This window comes from Phodopus roborovskii, unplaced genomic scaffold (genome assembly GCF_943737965.1).
Source record: "Phodopus roborovskii unplaced genomic scaffold, PHOROB, whole genome shotgun sequence".
NCBI lineage: Eukaryota > Metazoa > Chordata > Mammalia > Rodentia > Cricetidae > Phodopus > Phodopus roborovskii.
In genome coordinates this window covers 7,518,793-7,542,765 of record NW_026126408.1, presented here as the reverse complement: position 1 = coordinate 7,542,765, position 23,973 = coordinate 7,518,793, and the positions used below count along the sequence as shown (strand labels likewise).

Genomic DNA, 23,973 nt, shown 5'->3' with positions numbered 1-23,973 from the left:
TTCTCAATAGAGGAAATAAAAAAGGCTGAAAGACACTTAAGAAAGTGCTCCACATCCTTAGCTATCAGGGAAATGCAAATCAAAACAACTTTGAGATACCATCCTACTCCTGCCAGAATGGCTAAAATTAGAAACACCAATGATGACTCATGTTGGAGAGGATGTGGAGAAAGGGGAACCCTCCTCCACTGCTGGTGGGAGTGCAAACTCATACAGCCATTTTGGAGATCAGTATGGCAGTTCCTCAGGAAAATGGGAATTAGTTTACCACAGGACCCGGCAATGCCCCTCTTAGGCATATACCCAAAGGATTCACATCCATGTAACAAAGACATCTGTTCAACTATGTTCATAGCAGCACTATTTGTAATAGCAATAACCTGGAAGCAACCTAGATGCCCCTCAATTGAAGAATGGTTAATGAAGATGTGGCACATCTACACAATGGAATACTACTCTGCAGAAAAAAATAATGGTATATTGAAATTCGCAGGCAAGTGGATGGCACTTGAAGAAACCATCCTGAATGAGGTAACCCAGTCACAAAAAGAGGAACACAGTATGTACTCACTCATATATGGATTTTAGACCTAGATCAAAGGATCACCAGCCTATAACTCACACCACCAGAGGAACTAGGATACAAGGTATATTCTAAGAGATTCATATAAAGTCCCTCACAGAACTGGTAATGGACAAGTCCCCCAGAGCTCAGGGGAAGTGGGGGGGGGGGCAGCAAATGGAGAGAGAAGTAGGAGAAAACGAGGGGGAGGAAAGGAAAACATGTGTGACCAGGAAGATTTAGCCTGGTTAGGAATAGAAGACAGGAAAGAAAGAGACAGACAGACAGACAGAGAGAGAGAGAGAGAGAGAGATAACATAAAAGAGGGAGCCAATATTGGTTTGAAGATAAAATTGAACACAAAGAAAGGTCTAGAGAACTACAAGACTGCTGCCAAATAACAATTTGAGCTTCCGTGGAAAGGCTACCATAAATGCCCTTCCCGGAGAGTGAGATCAACAACTAACTTATTCATGGAGCCCTCAACTAATGCCTGTGTAGCAAAAACCCATACATAAACACTGAGTCGAAGTAGAACTCAGATGCAGAGGGAGAGGACAAGACCAGGCAGCAGAAACACATAGAGACAGCTTACCTGAACAAGGAGGAGCTAACGGGCCACCAGACTGATAGCTGGGAAGCCAGCATGGGACTGACTCAGGCCCCCCTGAATATGGGTCTCAGCCAGAAGGGCTGAGCAGTCTAAGGGACCTCAGACAGTGGAGCCAGGATGTATCCCTGGTGCACAAAAGGACTTTGCGAACACATCCCCCATGGAGGGATAACTGCCTTAATCTAGAGACAGGAGAGAAGCCCTAGTCCCTACTTCACATAACCTGTCAGACCTACCTGACCCCAACTAGATGGCATTCCCCTACATATGGAATTGGGGTGGGGGGATGGGAGGGGAGGGTGGTTAGAGTGCATGTGAGAGGGCAGAGAGGGTAAAAGGAAGGGAAGGAGGGAGGGAGGAAGGGAGGGAGGGAAGGAGGAAGCGAGGGAGAGGGAACTGGGATCAACATGTAAAATAATAAATTAAATTTAAAAAAAAATGCTTTGACTCCAAAATTTAAGTTCAAGGACAAGTTACTGGGGAAAAGGATTTCTATTTTTGTTTCCACAGAAAATGAAAAGATGTGGATTCCTTCCAGACTAATGTGGTTCATTCAAGCCAGACCACCTGAAACAGAGTACCAGGTGATCCTACATTCAAAACAGCTGGACAAAGCAGCCTGACAGACTACAGCCAGGATTTCTGAATCTTCTTTGAATCCCCCATGATAGCGCCCCTTACCATGCCCAAATTCCCAAATATTGTCTATAAATGTTTGTCTTCATTTAAATGAACTTGATATATATATATATATATATATATATATATATATATATATATATTCCAAAATAAATGTCGGAGGAACAGAAGGAAAAAATACAATCCTAGTGGCCATTAACTGTGGCCAACCTGGCTTCCTGATCACATTATCAGCAACACTGAGACTTTCAGCAACACTTTCTACATCTTTCTATTACTCCCTCGGCTGCTACCAAGCAGCCTGCTCCTTGGTCTGGAGGGGAGCTGTTCTTGCAAGATGGGGAAGGGAGGACACTCTTCACCTGGGAAACTTTAACAGTGATGGGAGATGTCATTCTGTAAATGTTTCTCATGCTGTTTAATGAATAAAGCACTGTTGGCCAATAGGAAAATGAAGATAGGAGGGGCTAGGAGATAAGGAGGAAATGGGAAGTAGTAAGGAGTCAAGATGGAGAATCTGGAGAGAATAAAACCGCCAGCCGTCTATTGCTAGTAAGAACACGTAAAAATACATAAAAATGGGTTAATAATTAAGACAGAGCTAGCCGATAAAAAAAAAACTTGTAACTGGCCAACAAAATTATATCATATACAGAGTCTCTGTGTGTTAATTGGGGCTGGCCCGGTGGCAGGACCAGACTGGCAGCGGGAGGAAAAACCATATTCCTTACACAACAGGACATAGAAGAAACCCTACCTGTCTCAATATGAGTCGCTACTTAGCACAGATGCACACATTTGAAATCAGTTAAGTCTCCTTAAGTCTAACATGGCATCTCTATCGCTTTCTGGAATGACAGTTACTCATGCCATTAGGATTACCTAAAAGATAGAACTCTGAATTGGGAGGTGGAAAGCCATTGGTTAATATGATACAACTCTGATTCCTCAAATATTTTTCTTAGCTTTACCCCCAGAGTCCTATAGCATGCTTTTTTAGTGTTGAAGTAACATGACAAATACCTACTTTACAGGATTAGAATGTGTACAAAACATACTTTCTGGTTGAGATCAGAATCTCTCTTTATATTGTGGCTGAAAAGCTGCATTTTGTCTAAGAAGCATCTTGTGGCATTTGCAATGCACTGCGACCAAAGCAGCAGTTCAAGTTGTGTGAAAAAGCCCCTCCTCCAAAGGATTTTCACTCATCATAGGCCATGCATGGACTCAAGAACAATAATAACTTACTGGACAGAGGAGGAAACACAGAGAAGTTCAAACTATTGTGATCAAAATGGAAACAAAATATCTCAACTATTGTAGAAGAAAAAGTCTACAGGAAATAGCTGAATACTTAGCTGAAAGATAGGACCAAGAAAAAACAAGGTCTGACTAGAAAGAAATAGCCCTCCTCAGTTTTCACTCTCAAATCCCTGTTCCATATTATCAAGAAACACAAAAGGAAAATTCCCGGGGACACCTGACCAAATTTGGCATTTGGGCAATATCATAAAACAGGTGACAATGAGAAAGGAACTTCCCACACAAGAGATGAAAAAGAGACAGAAAGAATGGGGAAAATGCATTGGTTTCACTCAGAAAGAAACATAGAAATAAATGAAGGAAATGGTCAAACATTCCTTGATATCTAAAATCAGAGAACAGCCCCACAAGTGATGTCATACATCCAAAGGCTTGGGACTGCATTGTAAAGAAGATAAGGGCCAGCATATCTAATTTAGTATAAAGAAACATTTTGAATGAAAAAAACAAATTCTTTATTAGCAGTTAGAGAAGAATTAAAAAAAAAAAAAACCCACAAAGAACAGTAACTGGAAAGAGAAGACCAGGTAATCACTATGGCTTCTTGAGTAAAGGCTGTTACCCACAGCCTAACTACCTGAGTTAGATCCCAGATGGGGGAAGGAAACAACTGATTCCCACATGTTGTAATCTATGTGCATTTTGTGTGTGTGTGTATATACATATATACACATATTCCCGCATATACATATCTAAATGTTAATATAATTTTTTTAAATAGAAGGCCAAACACATTCTATAAATGATCAAAACACAATTAGATATGTCTTCAAAAGAAAATATCATTAACAATATATGTCTGAAAATGTGTTCATCATCATGGATCACCAGGGACATATAAATCAAAGGCACAAAGTTGTGTCCTTGAGAATATGTCAGGATAACTGTTGTGGCACACTGTCCCTTAGGCATTATTTGACCATTGTCCTCTTAAACAGTATGCAGCTGTAATTCCTGGAAGGATATTTGTACAGAAGTGAGTTCATTAATTTTCCTTCATAGGGCAGAGGAGGGGCTCACAAAGCCCCCACTCCCTCCCCAGGAATATTAACTAACAATAACTGGGAAAGACAGTTCTTCTAACTGTGTAGCATTCATAAGTTGCTTACAGTCCTGAAAGCAACTCCAGGTAAACTCACTGGATAGAATCATTCCTTTGTTCCTGTCATCGATGCCCCTTATGCTTGAGCAGACGATGATTCCTATTCCTTCAGGAAAAAGAATCACACAACATGTATTTAAAAGAAAGAAGAGTCTGGGGAGATGACTCAGCAGGCAAATCATTCACCATACATACATGACCCAAGTTCAAATGCCCAGATCCCATGTAAAGCCAAGCAGGCTTGATGGGTACCAAAGGTCAGAGGGAAAGACAGGGTCATACAAAGTATGACAGTTTATCAGAGTTTATCACAAGTTGAAACCCTGGTGGAAAGTGGTTGATTTATTCTGAAGGCTCAGAGTAGAGGACTCTGAAGTTTAAAAATTCCAGGAGGTCCCAGACATTGCGGGAACTATATAATTTTGAGATTTGTCTCCCAAGAGCTCAATCTGGCTCTCAGTAGCTATTGTAGAATTATTCCCCTGTACTTTTGGCAAAAAGCACAGACAAAGATACCTGTGAACTACACAAGAGCACTGTGTTTCTAATAACATACTTGAACAGCTAATCATCCCTGGTACATTTTGTATAGATAGTAGGAAAAATATTACAAGACATGCTAAGTAGCAAAAGGCACAACTTGAGAAGTAGAGTAAGCAACAGACTCATATATGTGGGACGTGCAGATGAGACGACCAGGACTTCTGAGCAGCTATGATGAACACATGAAAAGTTCCAATAGAACAGGTGGCCAACATGAAGTGATATGGGATTCCTATGAGGTGTGGGCATGCTGCCATCAAAACTACTGTAACAGAAATGAAGATGGCTGTGTTGAGTGTGTGAGGAACTTCATCTTGGTGAATAAAGGATTTCTGAACTTGAAGACATCTCAAAAGAAACCCCTAAAGTCAAAAAAGCAAAGAGAACCAGGAAAATTAATCTCAGAAGACTATAGGACTCTACAAAAGATGGGACAAGGGTAACAGGAATACTGCAGGAGAGAAAGAAACAGAAAGTGACTGTAAAGGATAACGACTAAGTTCATGTCAGACACCATACAAGAGACACAGCGACCTGAGAAGACACCACACTGGATTAACACCTCCCTAAAGCATGCTACAGTTAGGTGTGAGCTTATAAACTACAGGAAGACGAAATAAAGAAATCATGAGAGACAGGGAGAAAAAAACAGGATCTCTGCTTACAGAGAAGCAAAGGCAGGAATCATTTCCAACTTCTCAGAATCCACACTAACAGGAAGAGAGAGGATGTGCCATGGTTAGTGTGCTGGAGAAGAAAAGAAAAACACTAATCTGGAATTCTCTATCCTGTGAGATCATCCTTCAGAGGTAAAGAAAGAGTAACAACCCTTGAGATGAGAACAGCTGAAGAGAGTGGTCGTCAGTGCCCACCCTGCATGAACTGTGTTACTTTCTTCAGACAGAAAACACTGGATCAGAAAGTAAGATCTGACTAAAGATTGAAAACAACTCAAATATCTATCAGTAAGATGAATACTGTTTGTATATTCATATAGTGGAAAATTAGCAAAGATGAAGGAAGACAACAGAGATGAGGTTTGTAAACACGAGGTTGGTAAACATTTAAACTGAAGTGCGCTGTGTGACATACAGTTCGTTAACAAAGATGATCTCAGATGTGAGGGACCGTGAACACTGATGTAGGCCAGAAACAACTGCCATTGTGGGGTGATGGATGCTGACATGAAGCCTCATGACTGGAGACTCACAAGCAGGCTCTGCTCTCTGCATCTTCTCGTGCCTCGTGATTGGTTTATAGTGACTTGCTGTGTGGCATATGTATACTTGACAAGCCTCACTGTGTGTATTGTGTTGAACCAAAATATTTAAGAATAAAGCCAGGACTGGTGCCCAGCCTGACATCCTCAGTTCACACTGGAAGGAATGAATTAACTCCCACAAATTATCTGTGATTTCCACATGTACATCCTGGCATACATGTATTCAAGCACATGCAGGGATGTGCATATATGTGCACACACACACACACATGAAATGCTCAACTGTATTTAAGGAAAATTAAGGGGATGGGTTTGGAGAGATAGCTCAGTGGTTAAGAGTATCTGTTGCACTTTAAGAGAACCTAACTTTGATCCCTAATACTCACATAATGGCTTTGAACTGTCTGTAATTCTAGTCCCAGGGGGATCCACCAGCCTCTTCCTGCTTCTACATACACATACATGGTGCACAGGCAAGCATGCAAGAAAACACTCATACATATAATATAAAAATAAAGATCAAGGAACTTACATGGATAGCATCTGTTATTTTCTGTTCTATGGTCTTTTAATATTCTTGAGGTGCACTATTTATATTCCTGTTACTGAATTGTACATAACTTTTTTGGCTTTTCTGATCTCCTGTACAGATTATGTTCAGTTCAGCAATAACCATGTGGTAAATACCCTTTGACTTAAAACTGTTTGAGGGATGCTCATTTTCACCCACAAAAGTATTTGGATATATCTCTGTTTCTTTGATTGAGTTGTACTAATGGTTTTATCCTTCAACACTGCAATGAAGTTAAGAGAAACCCACATTGCAATATACCTGGTACAACCCTGGGAACATATCCAGATCTGTTGGTGAGTGTCATTGTCTGTTATCCTTAGGAATTGAAGAGCCTTTTGAAAAGGGAACTATGTCCAAGTCTAATCAACAGAGGCTTGCTGATAGCAATGGAAGCATCCGTGTGGTACCATCAAAGTCAAGTTCATGTAGTGCTTCCTACTTCAGTAATCATTTAAGGGAATGGTGAATTACCATCATGATCTAGGAAGTGTCTAGCATTCCTCCTCCTTCCAACAGTTAGCCACAATGCCCCTAGGAATGAGCTCAGGTCCTATCCAGAGTGGTCATGGGGTAAGAATATAGTTGGCTTTAGTTTGGTCTGATATCATCTCTAGTAGTGTTCTAGGCCTGGTCCCAGTTAGCACAGTGTAGGAAGAACACCCACCAGGGGGTTCATGAGAACCACTCATCCAAGCATCTGTCTTTCTTGTAGGTCATCCACACCTTCCTGCTGCTTCCCACTATTGAGCAGATGTCTGAGACACCCAAAGGCAGGATTGCCACTCCACTTTTGTGCTGGCTTCGATATGTGCTCTATGCTGCCAGCTACTTAGTCTTTAAGCCCTGTCCTGAAATAATAAAGTCCTTCATAGCCACAAAAGCCCTTGAAAGACTGAACTTTACCTGTGAAATTCCTGTGAAGAGTGCTCTTCAACCATTCTGCCTGGGTAAGCATGTTTTTAAAAGGTGTATGTTTACTGTTGACTAGGGAATGTTTACAGAAAAATCTTGAAGAGTTCAGGAACATCAGGCAGTTATCTTTCTGACTTTCTACCCCAAGCTTAACATGAGAGTAGAGCTGGAGACTGAGTGAAGGGAGTTTGCATGAGAAACCTCAGGGAGCACCAGTGATCCCTTCTGGTTCTGCACTGTGGCTACAGTGAGGAGATGTGCCAATCAAAGTCACAGCATGGGTGCAGTCCTGCCAGGAATCCAGGAGTGACTATAGTTCAGTGTCTACAACAGTGGCCCAGAGAGTGGGCGGGTTACACCTTGGCGCTCATCTTTAAGTCAGTTTAGAAGAGTTTAAGTTATGACAGTAAATATCACCATGCTAATATATTTTAGTACTGGCTGCTTTGCTATACATACTATCAGATTATACCGGTGATTAGTTTTTCTAATCTGTACTTTTGCATAGTAATAATTCACTAGAATTATTAATGACTTAAGTGTTATGAGTAAGGTTTTCCCCTGCCAGCCTGGACCCACAGCTGTGCAAGCCCCAAATAATACACAGAGACACTGTATTTGATATAATGCTGTAGGCCAGTTACTAGTTTCTTATCAGCTAACTCTGTCTTAATTATTAACCTATTTCTATTAATCTAAGTACAGCCACATGGTCTTATCTTACCGAAGAGAGGGGCTGGCATTCTTCTCTCTCCATCATCCATCTTGGATCTCCTCCCTACTCCTTCCTCTCTCCTCCTAGTCTCCTAGTCCCTCCTATCTTGCTTTCCTATTGGCCAACAGTGTTTTATTCATTAACCAATAAGAGAAACATATTTACAGAATGACATCTCCCATCATCTCCTCTTTTCTGTCTAAAATAAAAAGGGTTTTAACCTTAACATAATAAAATATATAACATAACAGTTATCAAATAAGAACCATAATTGACAATGTTCAGTCCATTAACATTTAGCAAGATTTAAAGAAAACATTCTATCATCTATCCTATCTTTGTGAGTCTAAAGTCTTATATGTGACTTATCTTTAATACTAAGGAAAACTATAACCATAACTATCTGTCTTCAACTCCCTCAAAGACCACAGAAGGATAATATATACTCTAGAAATGACAGAGACAACTCACTGCCTGGTCAGTCACCCAAAGTTCTTCTGTAATGTTCCACCTTCAGCCCATAGGCCATAGTGTGTCTGGCAGACTCCTCAGCAAAGCAGGAAACTTTAAACTGTCTTCTTGTATTGGCTGTTTATCAGTCACTTTTCTCTGTATCCTGCAGACTGTCTGGCAGACTCTTTCATGAATCAGGACCCTATAGCATTGTCCATCTTGTATCAGCAGTCACTTTCCTGTGGGTCCTGCATGTCCAGTTTATATAGCATAAAGTTAAACAGTCCAGACAAGACCAGTATCTTACCCAAATGGCTAGTCTTGTCATATTGAAAGTAAACTCCATAACATATTTCTTTGCTGTCCATCTTCCTTTCTGACAGGTGGTGTTGCCAGGAGCAGTTGTGCCTCACTGTTAAGAAAAACCCTAAACCATTTTAAATGCCATATTCTGTAGGTCTTTTAAAGGTTTGAAGAATGCCTATTCACTCAAATACAACTCTGTATATCTAGAAAACCTAACTCAACTAACTAAAGTTTTGACTATTAAACACAATACCTAAACAAGAGGAGAAATATACATATCACAAAATTGACCTTAAATTGTATCAATAAATGAAAATCCATTCCAAAACAAAGTATTCATATCTATACCATAATCCCCTTTTTACCTTAAAAAGAGAGTGGTTGTGATCATTAACCATTTGTAACCAACACCATTTAAATGAAAACAAACATTTATAGACAGTATCTGGAAATTTGGGCCTCGTTCTTTCCAAACAGCTTCTTGCTGGTAGGGGGCGCTGTCTTGGGAGAATCCTAAAAAGATGAAGAAATCCTGGCATAGTCTGCAAGGCTGGCTTGTCCCAATTGTTTTGAATGTTGGATCACCTGGGACACTGTTTCAGGGGATCTTGCTTGATCAAACCATGTTAGTCTGGAAGTTTTCTGTGGAAACAAAAGTAGAAATCCTTTTCCCCAGTAATCTGTTCTTAGACTTAAATTTTGGAGTCAAAGCATTTTTAAAATATATAAATTTAATTAATCCAACAGCATTTCTTTTAACAGTTGTTATTTCCTCAGCAGTCAAATAATTTAAAGATAACAGAACAGCATATAGTATCCAAAGTTTCTCTGTGCTTTCCATCTTTACATGGATTTTTTATTACTCTATTTCTTTTACTTCTTTTTTTTTTTCATTTTTTGAGTTTCTCTGTGTAACTTTTATCTGTCCCAGTGTTAACTCTGTACAGCAGATTTACTTGGGAGCCTCTGCCTCCCAAGCGCTAGAATTTAAGGTGTGTGCCACCACACCCAGCCACTCTAATTCAATTGTCCTTTTTTTTTTTTAAAACCATTTTATTCTTTTTCTCTCCTGATCCTACATATATTTTAAAACACACTGTAAACCTTTAGACGTTTATCTTCATCTGAATCTGTCTTTACTGTAAATCTTTATCTTTTTTCTGGCCATGAGTCTTTTATCTGGTAAACAACAAAATTGCTAAAATGAAAGCTACAGTTGTTTCAGCCGCTATCTATCCAAGATGGCTGCCAGTACTTTTATTGCCAAAACTTAAGAGCTGTGCTCACTGCCTTGGTCTACACTGCCATCCAGCAGCATGCTGCTGGCTTGGAGATGTGGTTACTGCCATTGCCAGCTCTCCTACACAACATTCAGTTGTTAGCAGAGCTCTTTAAAAGCCTTGTGGGTTTTTTTTTTTTTTTTTTTTTGCCACTTATGCTGAGTCAGGAAACCTCCCTTAAAGGAGCTGTGCAAATTTCTGCTGTCTCTAGCAAAACAAAGTCCAAGAGAGAAAAATGATGTTAGAAAGAAGCCTTGATTAGCTCTGTTCTTTGGTTTCTAAAACCTTTTTTTTAAGCTTTTATTAAGTTTTAAGTGGAAGATCTTATTAGCCACATTGTGGACGCCAATATGTTAAGAGTATGTTTTTCCTGCCAGTCTGTTTTGGTCCCACTGCTGCGCCAGCCCCAAACAATACAGAGAGATGCTGTATCACATATAATTCTGTAGGCCAGTTACTAGTTTCTTATTGGCTGACTCTGTCTTAAATATTAACCCATTTCTATTAATCTAAGTACTTCCACATGGTCTTATCTTACCAGGGAGAGACCCTGGCATGCTTCTCTCTCAGTCCTCCATCTTGGATCTCCTTCCTACTATTTCCAGAATCCTCCTAGTCTCCTAGTTCTGCCTATCTTGCTTTCCTGTTGGCCAACAGTGTTCTATTCATTAACCAATAAGAGAAACATATTTACAGAATGACATCTCCCATCATCTAAGTATTTTTTTTAATGTGTTGGTGTTTCACCCACACATATGTGTGTGCACCATGTCAACACCATGCTGACTGGTGACCAGAAGAGGGTGTCAGATCAGGATGTGGAACATAAGAAATGTTTGTCTTTCAGTTATGTATGGAAAGTCTAAGTACAATAATTAAATGACAAGTTTAAGTTGAGTTTTTATTTAAGCAAGTGCTTATGTAAAGATATTTCTTAGACTTTTCTACATAAGAGTCATAAATATCTTCATGTAGAAACATCCCCCTTAAGTCACTAGTAAGGAAGGAACATGCCTTGCAGTTGTAGCAATGAGTGTTCCAGGAGCCTGGGATGCAAGACAGTTCAACCATAGTATGCATTCCTTTGTCTTCAAGGACAATCAGCGCCTTCCAGCTACATTGTTGCAGGTTTTCCCCCACCATCTTCAAAATAGAGGCTAAAACCAGAATGAACATTGGTCATCTCTTTTAATGACCAACTCACAAACAGATGTATTTGTGTTCATGGCCCTCTTGCTGTTGATGCCTCCATCATCTGATCTCCTGATTCCTCAGCTCTGAGTCTGAACTAACAACACCCAAGTGATCACTAGTCTCAGTATTTCTCAGTCAGTGCGACTTGGGTTACAGAGAAAGTGAGTAAGAATGACTTCTTATCCTTTCTAGTCCTTGGCTCAACTCTGCCTGGATGATCAGTTCACCCTTATAACCCTGAGCAGAACATTAACCAAATGTGTCAAGCATCCCAACCAGCTCATCCCTTTGTTCCCTGGCTCTCGGTACCTACTGAGTCCTTTGCCAACACTCACCATGGAAGCTAGCACTGTCCAGCCACCTGGTCATGCCTTTGGTGACTTCCTGAAAGGACAATGCATTAAGAGATGGCCTTGACTGGGGATAGTTAGTGAACCCTGCCACATCTCAGGCCCTGTAGGCAGTATTCATAGCAGCTACCCCAGTGGTGTGGTTTAAGAAAAGTTAGCAAATGATCAGGTAAGAAGCCAACCCCAGGACTCCTTTCGGTCTAGCTCCATCCTCCCCATGCTGACCTGCTCCGTGTCTCACTGCCCTTCAGAGGATGACCTTTAACTTGCTGCTTGGACCTGCAGGCCGCCTTGCAGTGTTTGTGCATCACTTAATGTCTGTGCTCCAGGCGAAATCTTAAGGAAACAAATGGAGGAAGTTTGCTGGTCAGTGTGTAGATTATAAACCCTGTCCTGTCTAGATAGGGTACCCTTCAGTGTCCTATAGTTTGTGCATGTTTGTTGTTGTAGGCTCTGAACCTTCATAGACCAAAAGAGTCCACCATTTCAGGTGCCGCCACACCATGGCAAAGACAGTACACCAAACCCTCTACTCCATCATCATTTCCCCCACCCCCCTTCTAGCAGGCAAAGTTCTGTGACATTAGAATGAGAGAAATGTCACTTCCCAGCTAGAGAGTGGCCCTAACTCAGTTAGCACATAGTATAAGCATTACCTCTACATCCACCAGAGCAATGAGATTGTGACTAGATTGTCTGAAGTGTTTGTAAAGACTATACATGGTTTCCCCCCTTCATTTCAACTCTGGAAATTTGCTACGACATATGTTCCCTGGAGCATATGTGTTTCCATCTCATGTAACATGGTCTTCCCACGAAGATGCTAAAGTAGGTTTCCTGATCAAAGCTAAAAGAAAACATATTTTAGCTCAGCCATGTCAAGGACACAGTCACGTGTTTAAATGAATGTCTTTTTGTTAGGCTCCCCTGATGTCTTCATTCCTTTCCATTACCTTAGGAGAGAATCATAGCCCAAGACTTGAGGAAGCCCTGCCAGGTTAGAAGATTTATCAAATAATTCTTGTGAAAGAAACTGTCATAATCTTTCCCCCTCCTTAATAAACGTGTAAGTAACTTTTTAAACTGTTTAAAGAGCTAACAATAGCAAGCTTCACAACAGATCACAAATTTCTTCTCAGAATATAATCAGTTTGTCCCAGAATTTTATTTATTTATTTATTTATTTATTTATTTATTTATTTATTTATTTTTGCTACAAAGAAACCAGACATGCATGTAATCTACACTCTCACTCTGGCAAGCCTGTGAAAGTCTGTTCATAAACCCATCTAAAGGCCTAGTTAGCGGAGGAAGCTTGAGCCTAAAATCCAAGAAAAGAGCAGAAAGAACTGGTTTGTCTGTGCTAGATTAAGTCAAGGGTAATTACATGGCTCTAGGACCTCATCTCATCTAAAGTTTAATGTTCCTAGGAATGTTTCCTGTTTCTCCATATATTTTTACTTCCCTTTAAATTATCTTCCAGTCTAAAATGTGATAGTTTTAATAATCGTACACTGTGGGTCATTGGTTATGCCTTTCACTGTGATAAACATACTGTTACTTAGATAAGATTGTACACATTTTTGCACACTAAGTAGATGGCTGTAATGACTAGGCCTTCTTAGTGCTGTAGGCAATTTGTCAGTCTCATAGTAACTGAAGCACTGGCTTATTAAGAAACATAGTGAGTTGCACAAGCAAGAATCATTTTTTTAAATTATGGGATAATTTTAGAATGGGGGAATTTATTCTCTAGGCTTAGTTTCTGTGCTGTTATATACATTTTCACACCACTGGCAAAAATGAAAAACAATGCAAACAAGAAAAGCTAAGTAAGTTCCCCCCTATTAAGTGTCTTCGTCTGGGTTTCTGTGCATGTCAAATCTGTATAGTTTTTCTCTGGGCCTCCTGGTTTACACTGCCTTGCTGTACCACAGCTCTGTTTGTGTTGGGCCTCTGTTCTAACTGAAGCTCTTGTCTCCAGGACCCTCTTGTTCCCCACTCTATCTTCAGCTCAGTGGCTATGCCCTGAAGCCCTGCTACACCCTGCAAATCCTGCCAGTCTCAGGAATTATCAAAACATTGCAGGGAGGAGCCTTCCCTGGAAAGGCTCTTTCTAGTCCATGATTGTACCTCCTTTCAGGGAAACCTCCAATGCATATAAATGAAGACTAGAGCCTCCCTTCTCCCCTGCTAGAGTTAAGGCCCACATCCCCTTTGCTCTGACCAAAAATACCCAGAAAATTCAGTAGTCCCAGCTTCCATTTTTTATATATTGGAATGAGATAAACTGTAGTTGACAGAAAGTTCAATCCCAGTGGCCACTGAAGATAGGAATCAGTTTTATTCACTCACCAAGTAAGAGCTGCAAACATGCCAGGTAGAAATAACCTCACCCTTCTCCACCTCTGTCAGGGATGGTCCTGTCCAGCTGCCGCGCCAGCCCCAAATAACGCTCAGAGACTCTGTATTTGATATAATTCTGTTGGCCAGGTACTAGTTTCTTATTAACCCATTTCTGTTAATCTAAGTACTTCCACGTCCTGCTTTCTCCAGACTCTCCATCTTGACTCCTACTTCCTCTTTCCTCCTTGTCTCCTAGTCCCGCCTATCTTGCTTCCCTATTGGCCAACAGGGCTTTATTCATTAACCAGTATGAGAAACATATTCACAGAATGACATCTCCCATCAGATGTGGGGTCTTCCAGCATGCTCATTCTCCTGACCTGGACAGGCTTTTCTCATGTTCATATATATCCCATGACCATGTGTCAGCTCCTACAACCTCCTCTCAAGCACTGACAGAAAGAAGGAGAACAATGGGAAAAAAACAAAAGACTGACTGCTGTCTAGAAAGAAAAGTGTCTCCCACAATCTTCTTTCTGTTGACTAGAAGCTGCATCCCTCCATGCAAGGAAGTTGAGAGTCATTGCTTTTGACTTTTAGTTCCAGGAAAATTAAAGGGAAATGAAGACAGTCTTAGGATGATTACATCTCACCTGCCACATCCCTACCCTGAGCTGATCCTGGGACTGGTCTTCCATGGAGGTAACACCTTCATGAAGCATCACTAAGCCAGTTAACACCAATCCTCTCAACCACAGCTGATCCATCCTAGTGTAATAGCCTCAACTAGGGTCACCTGTTTGATCAGTCCAAACCTCTTGAAAACCAACTTTGATGCACCTGTCTGTAGCAGAGCCCCTCTGTCCCCATTATTGTGATAATTTATATTTTTAAGAAAGTTTAAAATGAAAGTTTTTACTCTTTTCTTTATATTAATCCCAATAGCACCCCAGTCACCCTTCTCCTAAGGAGGAGTAGAACATATGAATTCTTTTCTGCCCTGTGAGAAACACTAGAGAATTATCCCCTGTTAGGATGAGTGGTTTTGAACATATTGGATCTATTTGCCTTTTAAAGATGGTCAAAGTAGCTAGAGTAGTAACACAGTTGCAAGAAACCATGAAGAACCCTCATGTTGCTGGTGATGGCAATGCTTGGCAAAGGCTTTGTGTGTTTTTGTTTTAGGAAACAAGGACTGTCAAGTAGTCTATGTTAGCCCCAAACTCACTATCTTTTATCTCAGCCTCCTAAATGCTGGAATGGCAGCTCTGTACCACCATGCTGGGCTGGAATGATCACATTGTGCAGAACAGTAAATATGCCTGCATACAGTAAACGTTCTACCCTCAAAGTTCACTAATTGTAATTAAGCTGTGTCCATATTCAGTAACTCCTTTGATTCAGTATCAACAAGCTTTATCCTCCAGAATGATTGCAAACCCAAAAACTCCAGGACATTGTATTGTAAACGCAGTAGGAGCACATACCTCCAAAGAGCTGCACAGCCTATTTCCATCCCCATATTCTGCTTCAAAATGTTCTTCCTAAATCTCTTTAGGACCTTGCATTGTTTTATTTATTATGGCTTTCACTTCCCTTACATCATCCCGGGGAGTTACAAGTATATGGCAAATGTCAACACCCCCTGTTACCTGTGCTGACTCATCCCTCTTGCCTACCTGCTTAGCTGTCAGTGTGCTTCAGCCTCCAAATTTGGCCTCCATAGTGATGTCAGATCCTGGACCACCCCTCCAGCAGTACCATCTCCCTCAGCCCCTTCCCACTCGTCACTTAATCCTTCTTTTTATACACCTGTCGTAAGCAAAACACATGATAGACTAAAGGATAAAGCACAGCCCCTGCCTGTAAGTTAACAGTGGAGCAGGAGAGACAGCTGTGGTTAATTTTAGTGTGTGGCAGTGTCTGCTGTTCGAAAAACAGATACACGACTTGAGTGGTACTTAGAGAAAATCACACCTAGGTCAGTTCCAGAACAGAGGTGACTGTGACTGGCCATGTGGATGGCATCCAGGACAGGCTACAGGTTATACTTAAGGTAGCCTGTGTTGAAGACTGTGAGCAATTAGAAAACCCAGTGATACTATGCTATGATGTCAGTGCCCTATTGCTCCTTGGCCATCAGCCCTCTCTCTGCTGCCCTGGACACTTCAGCCTCTCTCCCGGACATCTATGGTGATACGTGAAGTTCGAATGTTTCAGAAGGTGGTGGTAGCAAAGGAAATGGAGCATCGAGTCCTTGTGAACCATTGTGCACCTCTATTTACGCTTTAATGAAGCCTAAGTAAAGAAATGTTTTCATTTCCATTCTCCTTGTACTAGACATTTCCTTCTCAACAGTGCTGGAACTCAGAAATTTGCTGAGTTTCCAAGCATGCTGTTGACAGTCATTGCCAAGAGCAGTGTGTTTTCCACTTAGGAATTTACACCTCCGACCACTGTGTTATATTGGGGCCATTGCTGAGGGATGACAAGGATGGCTTCCTCAGAGCAGTTACTAGAGATGAAATGGGAGGTCTCATTTAAAAGAAAAGAAAAAAGTATACTTAGATCGAAAATGGCAAGAAAAAAATAAATAAAAGAGTAGCTTGGAGTTTATTCTCAATGAAAACATTATTTTCACAATTTGTGAGCTTTTTCTTCAAGTGTGTACCCATTTCGATGTATGTTCGTCTGCCTCTTTCTTGTTGATTTCTAGAAATTTTCAAATGTATCCAGGTGTCAGTCCTTTTGCTTTATGGTGCAATCTTCTCCATTCTACATATGCTCTCTTAATGCTGAGAATAGGCAGCTTCTCTCGTATTCTGAAGACCTGTTTGTCCATGTCCCAGCTCTCCTGTATAAAGTGACCATTGCTGAGTGTAGCATGGCTAAGCTAGCCACAGTTGAGCATCTGGCTCATGACTTGGTGTTCCAAAGGCCACCCTGCATCCTCTAGTTACTGTGTTGTTCATCAAGAGGCTCTTCCCCAGGCTGGCAGAAGCAGTCATGGTATCCAGATCAATGATTGTTCCTACAACCCCTTCTGGAGTTTTTTGTTCTCTCAATTCTATTTTTCATATGACAATGCTGGTCAGTGGTCAGGTAACCCTCAAGGATGACCCCTTTTGGATCTCTGGAGCTCTGTCCTCTCCGCAGCTCTGCTCTACCAAAGCCACTGCAATCACCTTCCCTGGTACTGTCTCCTTGGTGCAGAATGCAGTTAGAATTGTTTCAGTTGGATATGGTAGATGATAGACATCAAACAGTTGCCTTTGAAGGAGAGGTTATTGCTTACATCTCCCTGTAGTGGAGGACATGCCACACCACACCTATTAGGTCAGGAGGCAGAAGGGTCAGGTGCCCCATAGCCTGTATTGCAGATTCCATGGAAGGATGAGTTGAGACAGGCTGGGCAACTGGGTGGGGAGATCTAGGATTGGCTGTTATAATTTCTGAAGTCTCTGGGTGGTCTCCTATCTGGTACCTAGCCTTGGAGAGATTTCAAGTTGGGGAGGGTAGGATGGTGGGTTGCTCTGTCAGAGCTTCCACAGAGTAAATAGCTGGTGTTTGAGACTTTGGTGGGTGGCTTGCATAGGAAGGTTGTGTTGGATAGAATCTCTGTCCCTGACCTACAAAACTGATTACTGGGAACAGGAGCTTTGATTCTATATCCTCCGTCTTAATGACACTCCAGCCTGTAAAGACGGGAGGAGGGCTACCTGGAAATACTGTGTGGGCTGGGAGAAGGCCTAACCAATGCATGGCAGCCATGGAGGGGCCTCCCAAGCTCCCACATGTGTGACTTGAATTCTGCCTTTCTGTAGCACTAAATGTGTGACTGTGTGCCTTGTGTTTTATTATTTTGATAATAAAACCTTGTCGCTAAGAAATATCTAAACAGTGGCTAGCATTAGTAAAAGTGATTTCGGCATATAATATGTGAACAGAACCACAAAGTCTTCCTCATGAAATCTGAGTTTGTGTCATGTTTCTAGATGCTTCAAGAGACAAAGTGTAATCTCTTAATGAAGGCTTCAGAATGTAAAAGTAGCAGCCAAAGTGTTTAAATTGCTTGCTTCCAAATATCTCACTTGGGAAAATCCCAAGTAGATTTTCATTTCTAATGGAAATAACTTTGTGTAGCTCCTCTGAGTTGACTAAGAGGAACTTCATTATTCCCTTTCCAAAAGCAACTGAAAAAAACAAATAAATTAGGAAAGCAACATTTTTAAGACACTGGATGTTGGACAGTGAATCAGAGATTCTGAGAAAAGAGAAACCAATGAAGTAAAATTTATAATTATCTCCTTTTATTGGTTGATATTTACAGGCTGTCATGCAGGCACTAAGAATACCAGTGGAGCTCTTTCACTTGCCCAAGGGGTGTTGGTCATATTCCTATCCCCAGGATACATTGGTATGTTGAGGCCTTGCTGGCCAGGGTAGGCTGCTCCTCCCAGGGCTGGCTAAACCCTTGAGACATAGTCCTCTATAAACACCTTGCTTTGCAATCCTGCCAGGGAGCTCATTGTGTCTTTGGGATCCACAGTATCTAATATCAAAAAGCACTGGACCTCTAGAAAAAAGAATCTTATGAATTCTCTAAAATTAAGTTGACATTTGTATTTCTTCTGTATATTCTATGTTTTTAGCTGTTAGTTTGTTTGTTTTGTTTGTTTGTTGTTTGTTTTATTTTGTTTTTTTAATGAAGCTAATGCTGCCTACCTTAGGAGTCAAGAAATGGTACAGAAGAGACTATGATAAAATCGTAAAGGAACATTAACTAAGGTAACTACTTTGAGGCTGCCAGCATGCCAGTTGATGGGTAGAAATATTACTGAGGACATAAGGTTAGATTGGGCCAAGAACTGAAGACATTGAGCCTGTATAGATTCAGATGGAGTTCTGTATACTTGAAAGTTTCATAGAGTAAGTAGAGCTGATTACAGCTACATACATATATTTTGTCACTTGTTTTGTTAAATTGACTTTTAAAAATCAGTGCTCTCCTATTTTAACAATGTATTAATCTGAGAAGTCTCAGCAGCATCTGTAGAATAAATGAGTTATGTGGAAATGTAACATTGAAAACAAAGTAAAAGAGCTAACACTGCTTATGACCTACTGAACAGGAAGCCTATCTTTCTCATTCTCCAACACAAATGGCTGTCTTCTTCTCACATAACGAGCAGCTTTCTGAGATACCAAAAGGTATGTGGTACCTGCAAAAGCAGGATCACACAAATACATTTGGAAGTGCCAATCTCCAAAGCTATAAAACCACCATATGCCCAAATGTCCTAATTTATGAATAGCTGTGGCACTATTGGAACACCATGTCTGGGACGTTCTGAAGAGAGTAGATCTGTCCTGTTATTTTTAAATATTTATCTGTTTTATGTGCATTGGTGTTTGCTCTGTATGTATATCTATGTGAGGGTGTTAGATCCCCTGAAAATGGAGTTATAGACAGTTGTGAACTGGCATATGGGTGTCAAGAATTGAACCAGGGCCATCTGGAAGAGCAGCCAGTGCTCTTAACATCTGCTCCATCTCTCCAGCTCTAATCTGCACTGTTGTTTTGGGGTTTTGTTGTTGTCGTCATTGTTGTTGTTGTTGTTTTGTTTTGTTTTGTTTTATTCTGTTGCTTTGAGGGCCTTGCATATGCTAAGTGACATGACCTGCTGCTGAACTTTGCCTACATCCCACAGCTGCACTGTCAAACGTCAAATAGTTTGAATTGAGATGTTTTATAAGTGTAAATGCATGTTGACTCTCAAGACGTTAGTATCTGGTGCTCAGATATAGATCAGTAGTAGAGAGGTTGCCTAGTATTGTACAAGACCTGAATTCAACCTAAGTACAGGAAGAAAAACATTAGTATTTTAGGAAAAAATGTTTCATTAATATATTGGTTCCATGTTGAAATACTTAGACATGCTGTAGTAAACATATTTAAAATACATGTAAGATAATTTTACTTATTCCTGCATTCTCTTTAACACTGTTACTAGAAATTTCATCAAGCACATATGTGCCCTGGTTCATGCTTCTGTAGACAACACTGACCAGCTGAACTGTACAGTTGGTGTGGAACACTGACATCTGCTGGGTATGGTAGAATGATCCCTGATAGATGACTGACTCTGATAGGGCCTGTGTGTCAAATCCTAGAGACGGCACTGCATTGAGAACTTCTTCTTAACTGTTAGAAATTAGATAAAAGCTTGTCCACAGTGGTGGTTCATAGTTTTTGTAACCCCCCAGTACAGTCTTCTGAAAGTAAGCATTATATAATGTTGCGTAGAAAAGATTTCATTATATTAAAAATATTTACTTTAGCAGGATATGAGCAAATGCCAGTATCTGTTTGTTTTATGTCATCATATTTATGTCATCATATTACCTTTATATTAGTAATCATCATATTTCCTAAGCACCAGTTGTCAAAAGAGAAATTTCGAATCAATATAAACTGTTCCTAGCTGGCTGAAAAAGATTGGGCAAGGAGGACCCACTAATCTCCAGGGCTGTGCAATACTTCCAACCTTGAGGTTATGAAATGACCAGAGAACAGCACTTTATTTGTAGTTAAGTTATAAGCCAGTCTGTTTCCAAACTGCAATTTAGTTCTCCAGGTTGGAAGTTTGTAAAAACAATTCAAGTCCTGCTTTGTAGTAAGATTGGCAAACACTTGCTTCCAAAATTCACACTTTGGACTGAGGGCCTGACATGTTAGGCCAGTCCTACCACCTGGGGAAGCCAGCTGCTGCAAAATCCAACTCAGTCCAGATCCTGTTTGTACATTGTGCTGAGAAAGAGGTCAAAGAAGGTGTTAACTTCAACCTGTGCTTAGTTAAACCATGTACACATGTAGTCATTCCCAGGTAGAGGTGTGCTCATGCATTGTGGCAGGGCTGGAATTTTGACACCTTCTCGGGAGAAAACTGGGAGTGTGCTGGTACACGGTCAACTCTTGAATGTTAATATTAGCATAGGCTTGGGAAAAAGCCTTCCACCTCCAGGGGATAATAGTGTTTCTAAGATGACATCAAATGCATGGTAGAATTTAAGGCATGTCTGGTGCTGTTCATCATGCTGGGGTGCAACTCTATTTCTGCCTCACGGTAACTCCTTAAGTCGGTTCACTGAATCACCTTCTAGCAGCCAAAGAGCATCTCTCCACTCAGATAGGGCTGTCCCTGTTCCTCAGCATTCCTGAGTGAGCACAGAGTGGCAGGAAGTGATGGCATCTTCATGTTATGTAATGAAACAGGAGGAAATATGCTGCAACTTAATTTTGATAAAGCTGACTTAATATAATTTGTCCCCATCAGGAAAACAAGGGAAGTTAACTGGACTCCTCTTCGGGAGATCAGTTCTTCCTAATGCTGTGACCACTCACAGTTCTCATGTTGTGGTGACCCCCCCAACCCTAAAATTATTTCCATTGCTACTTCATAACTGTAATGTAAATATCTGTATTGCAGATGGTCCTAGGAACCTCTGTGAAAGGTTCTTTGACCTGCAAAAGTGTGGTGATCCACAGGTTGAGAAAGGTTGAGAACTGCTGTTTTTGTCAAAGCTGAAAGCTGAGCCTGCAAATGCCTCTGCTCAGATGCTGTATTCAAGGATGCCCTGGTCCATTTCCACCGAGGCAGAGGTGTGCAGAATAATCCTGCCTATTCACACCGCCCACTGTGACGTTTCTGACACATATCTGATGCAAACACTTTTCACTGTATCTCATTCAACTCAAAACTGTTATATAGAGAGTATTTTTGTACCACTACCCAAGAAACCATGTGAAAACTAGTCTAAAATAATCTTTCTAGCACATCATGTCTTACTTCCTGGACCCTTCTTCCTGGATGTTCTCCAGGCTTGGACTTTTGCCACATTCAGGTTTTCTGCCATTGATCTCCACTGTTCACACAAAGAGAGGTTTTAATATTCCTTAGGGAAACTGACCAATGTAGTTCTGTAAGTCTTAGCCAGCTGTCTTCTTTGCAAGATCTGGAGAATGTATGCCCACTAATGGACAGCTGTATTGATTTACAGTCTCCAATAGTAAATAATTGCTTCCCTTTCCAGATGAAAGGGAAGCCATTTCCAAAGGTGTGTAGCATGACAGTGACGTCAGAGGTCACACTGTCTCCTCACCTGGCTCAATCCCACTTTTCCTTAAACTTGGCTCCCACTCTCATCTTCAGGAAGTTTCCCCAGCTGCAATCGTCCCAAGGGCTCTCATTGCTCCATGTTTAGAGTTAGAATATCACATATGTCACACACAGTGTTAAATGAACAGCCTTCTACTTACCCATCCCACAGAGGAACTGGCATTTTCATCTGAGGGTCCAGCACAATTCATGTTCTCTGGTCAACCATCAATGAATGTGTGCTGGACAGGTGGGTAGAAAGACAGGTCAGTCAGGACACTTTTATAGAATATAGACTATATTGAAATACAGTCAGCAAAACTCATTAAAAATTAATTTGTGACACAGTACTTTTTGCATATTTATTGACACATTGAAGAATAATAGGTAGTAGCAGGTACTGGAGAGATGTCACAGTGATTAACAATGAATGCTGCTCTTGCAGAGAACCCAAGTTCAGTTCATACATCCACATCAGCATCTCACACTCATTGTACTCTGTTACAAGCAGTTTCTCACCAGTCTGGTCCCACTGCTGCATCAGCTCCAAATAACACACAGAGACACTGTATTAGATATAAAGCTGTTGGCCTGTTACTAGCATTTCTTATTTGATAGCTATGTCTGAAATATTAACCCATTTTCACCAATCTAAGTGTTTCCATATAATCTTTCCAGAGAAAGAGTTCAGACCTCTTATCCTCTCATGGCCTACATCTTGACTTTTCTCTACTACATCTCCCAGACTTTTCCTTGTCTCCTAGTTCCACCTTTCTTGCTTTCAGCCAACAGTGCTTTATTCATTAACCAATAAGAGAAACATATTTACTGACTGACATCTCCCATCATCTCCTCTTTTCCGTCTAAAATAAAAAGAAGGGTTTTAACTTTAACATAGTAAAATATATAACAAAACAATTATCAAATAAGAACTATAGTTGACAATATTTAGTCCATTAACATTTAGCAAGATGGAAATATTCCATCACCTATCCTATCTTTGTGAGTCTAAAGTCTTATATTTAACTTATTTTTAATCCTAAGGAAAACTATAACCATAACTATCTGTCTTCAATTCCATCAAAGATCACAGAAGAATAATATATATATAGTCTAGAAATGACAGAGACATCTTGATACCTGGTCAGTCACCTGAAGTTCTTCTGTAATGTTTCATCTTCAACCTATAGGCCATAGTGTATCTGGCAGACTCCTCAGCAAAGCAGGAAACTTTAAACTGTCTATCTGCATTGGCAGTTTGTCAGTCACTTTTCTCTGTGTCCTGCAGACTGTCTGGCAGACTCTTCCATGAAGCAACAATCCTGTAGCAAAGTCCATCTTGTATCAGCAGTCACTTTTCTGTGGGTCCTGCATGTTTACTTTATAAAGCATATAGTTAAGCAGTCTAGACAGCAGTATTTTACCCAAATGGCTAGTCTTGCCATATTGGAAGCAAACTCCATAACCAGTTTCTTCAATGTCCATCTTCCTTTGTGATGCAGGTGGTGTTGCCAGGAGCAGTTATGTCTCACTATCAAAACCCTAAACTTTTTAAATGCAATATTCTCTAGGTCTTTGAAAGGTTTGAAGAATATTTATCCATCTCAAATGTATCTCTGTAATATCTAGAAATCCAAACTAACATAACTATAAGTTTTGACTATTATAGGTAACTATTCA

General features: G+C 40.6%; 1 protein-coding gene across 1 annotated transcript in view; it reads left to right on the top strand.

Moving 5' to 3' along the window:
* Positions 1 to 23,973, top strand: part of LOC127220144 (lipid droplet-associated hydrolase-like) — a 171,796-nt gene that overhangs the window by 137,225 nt on the left and 10,598 nt on the right. The window contains 2 exon segments of the mRNA XM_051181876.1: positions 7,291 to 7,525; positions 18,846 to 18,922. Of these exon segments, the coding sequence (XP_051037833.1) occupies positions 7,291 to 7,525; positions 18,846 to 18,922 (312 nt within the window).